At 32.7% G+C, this 3,299-nt stretch overlaps 1 protein-coding gene across 1 annotated transcript; it reads right to left on the reverse strand.

Moving 5' to 3' along the window:
* Nucleotides 1-440: 440 nt before the first annotated feature.
* LOC147072822 (uncharacterized) lies at nucleotides 441-2,935 on the reverse strand. Its single transcript, XM_085945850.1, has 4 exons — nucleotides 2,775-2,935; nucleotides 2,204-2,315; nucleotides 1,957-2,109; nucleotides 441-1,721 (listed from the first exon to the last, which is right to left on the reverse strand). Exons 1-4 carry the CDS (start codon nucleotides 2,783-2,785, stop codon nucleotides 1,674-1,676), a joined length of 324 nt encoding a protein of 107 aa, XP_085801976.1. The 5' UTR covers nucleotides 2,786-2,935; the 3' UTR covers nucleotides 441-1,673.
* Nucleotides 2,936-3,299: the final 364 nt, after the last annotated feature.

Consider the following 3,299-nt stretch of genomic DNA (forward strand, 5'->3'; position numbering starts at 1 on the left):
AACGTAGGTACAAAGCACCAGAAGAAATTAAAAATGAAACCCCCGGCATTAACAGGAATAAAATAATATTTCATCATCAACATCAGTTGGGGTCATTCCACTGCTAGATGAAAGCCTCTTCTAGCTCCTTCTACTATTTTCGGTCTCTAGTTCTTCGCTGCTACATACTTTTATTGTACTTCACGTGAACAAAGAGATCAACTAAGTGAAGTGTCAATCAACAAAAGTGGCATTTGTGCACAATGTTAATGAATTTTCCAAAACATTAAGTGTGATAATATAATATACAAGGATGAATAAGGCGTGGGCGAGGGCCAAGGTCCATTTTATGATTCCTCTATTGATGTACCTATTTTTATTAAGAAAAATGTTTGCCGTAGAATGGGGTGAATACTGAATAGACCCTTTTTAAAATTTCTATTTTTCTGCTACACATTATTCGGACAAATATGAATGACTTAAAACCTGTTTCTATGGACATAATCATACTCTAAAATATTTTTCAACTACCATTTATTATCAAACAGCCAATTTTGTGTGATGTCTCTTTCTATCCAGCGTTGGGGTGATTATAGACATGGCGGGTGGATAGAATCGAATAATGGTAATTTCCTAATGTTAAAAATGTAATTAAGTACCTACTGTACATTACAAATTTATGTAGGTACATTTAAGTATGTAAATCAAAATCAAAAATATAAATTTAAATGTTATACAACACAGTATCATGTAAGTATTTAAAAAAACATATACTTACATAAACATCTATTTATCCAAGAATTATTTGATACTTGAATCTGTATTTTATATACCATATTAGATGGATGTATGTGGTGTATTTTGTAAAATATTTGGTATGTATTTATTATTTAACTAAGCGTATTTAATTTGCTACGTGACCTGTAGCTCTTTTATAATCACAAATTATTGTTGAATGTTCCGAAAATGAGTTTATGTGCCGAAACAGCTGTCAAGGTAAATGACTCAGTTAAAGTAGAATTAACAAAAATAACTATATTTCAAAACCATTATAATCCATCTACCATATAAACACCATTTCAAGTAATAAAGAAATAAAAAGTCACCTAATTAAATAATATTATACTAGAAAAAATATACTATCTATATACCCACTTAATTTTCATTTAAAGTTGTAAAACGCCCGGTTACTAAATAGAGGAAGGACAGAGTCTTCTGGCACGACCGAATCACATTGGAATGGTGTTATTGTCATTTGAAAGTAACAATACTGACACCTAAATGAGTCGCCTGCACTGCCAGAATCATCTGAACCCTGTCTACCTATCTATATACAATTTATTGTTATTTTTTTTCATATTTGTCCATTTTATTACAATATCGTGTAACTTTTAAAGCTCATTGTAATTCTAATAATTATATAAATATTTTTCTTGTATTCTGTGCAAAAATGATTATTAAAACTTTCTTAACCTAAACCAAGTATTTTTTATTGAATGATCCTGCAAAAATATTCAAGTACAGTTAAGTGACATATTTTGTTTCGGTGTATAAGCCATAAATAAATATACATAAATTATATTTAATATATACATGTATACTGTATGTATAGCCACGGTTGGTCTTGCACTTGTTGCTGTAGCTATGCGATCTGGTGTGGTCCATTATCCAAAAACACTCAATCACATCCCTGGTCAAACAGTGGGCAGCCGTGTAGTGAGTCTGGCTGGCCTATGGTGGCACTAGAATGATTTCAATATACACAGTCTGTTAATTTGAATATGTTTTCGACTGAAAGTTGTAAAAATATTAGAAATCAGGATTTAAATAATTAAAAAACTGTTTCATTAAATATCATATTCATACCTATGCAAAATTTTGATTCCTTTGAAGTACCTGTACAAAATACGAATGAATATAAACCAAACAAAAATATTTGTTACTGGTACTGCCATAGTAAAGTAAAGTTTAACATACTTCCCTAATAAAACAAAATTCCCAATTCTTGTCGTTCTGTAGATGTTTCATTTCAGTTTTTACCAACGATCCACTAAATATGAATTGGTCATAAACACTCAAAGGAAATCTGGCACTCACTGCCAGAATGTCCATGTCAGACATGTCAGATACCTGCATAAAAATAAATGTCATGTTATGATATTATACGTAATGAATATGAATGTATCAGAAACAACATAGATTTTATTACGAATTTCACATTTACAGAAAATTTTCTGCGCTCATTTTTGAAAGTCTCCAAGTATGACGGGTATATTCGCACATGGGTGCAGTTAATGCACCCAATGATTTTCGGGAAACCTGCCCTTTCTTGAAGTCTGAAATTAAAAAATATTTTTACCGACACAAAATAATATTCCCGTTAAATTCTTATTGAGTAGGTAATTTACTTGTTGTGTCTATGCGCAGTTACTCTAGTTACATGACATGTACATTGTAATATTGTATAAATTGATCAGAGGGTATCAACACAACACTAAAGACTGTCAGCGCTGTATGGCGACTGTATGTAAGTATTACTAAGCACTGCTATTATAGCATCGGACACGTTTCCTATGCATCTGCTTACTGATGCCTGGCTCATTGCGCAGAAGACTTGGCCTACCCGTTTTTGGTACGCTCCCTCTGCGTAGAAACGCAAAATAGTCAAAACCTACAATTCAAATAACGGAGACATGTTATTTCAATAGCATATTACCTTCAAATCCTGTTAACCCTTCATGGTAAATGCTTATTTATAATATGTGCAGTTATGAAACTGAGTAAATCTATCTTACCTATGAGCCATGGCAATCTTGCCCTGTCATAAAGTAAGGTTATATTAAATGTCGATGTAATTTGTCGCACGCCATCTCATTATATCTTCAGCGTGTAATAAGCATTCAGAAGACGTGTACATTTTGTCAACACACAACTGTCACTTTGACATTCGTATATGTATTTAGTCTATGGCTGCATCCAATGCTGCCACCTTGTTTCAGATAATTAAAATACACTTTACGCAAAGTGGGTAAAAGTTGTAGCAATTCTGAAAGCGCTATAGTGTACGTGTATTTTTTATATTTAATTCATAAAAATTATAGAATAATTGGCGTAAAATATTAATAATATTTACAATTTTAAATCTGGCGCGTAAATAAAATTATTTAGTCTATGGCTGCGTCGCTGACGCTTTGGTGTGGGGCCAAACGCGAAATTCGCATCAAATCCAAGCGGTAGCGACAGCGATAGCGAGGGCGTTGCGAATTCGCTGCGAATATTCGCTTTGGTTTGGGGGAGGCTTTAATCAAGGAATTTTGGAC

Source organism: Rhyacophila brunnea, unplaced genomic scaffold (assembly GCF_057557595.1).
Source record: "Rhyacophila brunnea isolate RB1 unplaced genomic scaffold, BYU_Rbru_1.0 scaffold_19, whole genome shotgun sequence".
Taxonomy (NCBI): Eukaryota; Metazoa; Arthropoda; class Insecta; order Trichoptera; family Rhyacophilidae; genus Rhyacophila; species Rhyacophila brunnea.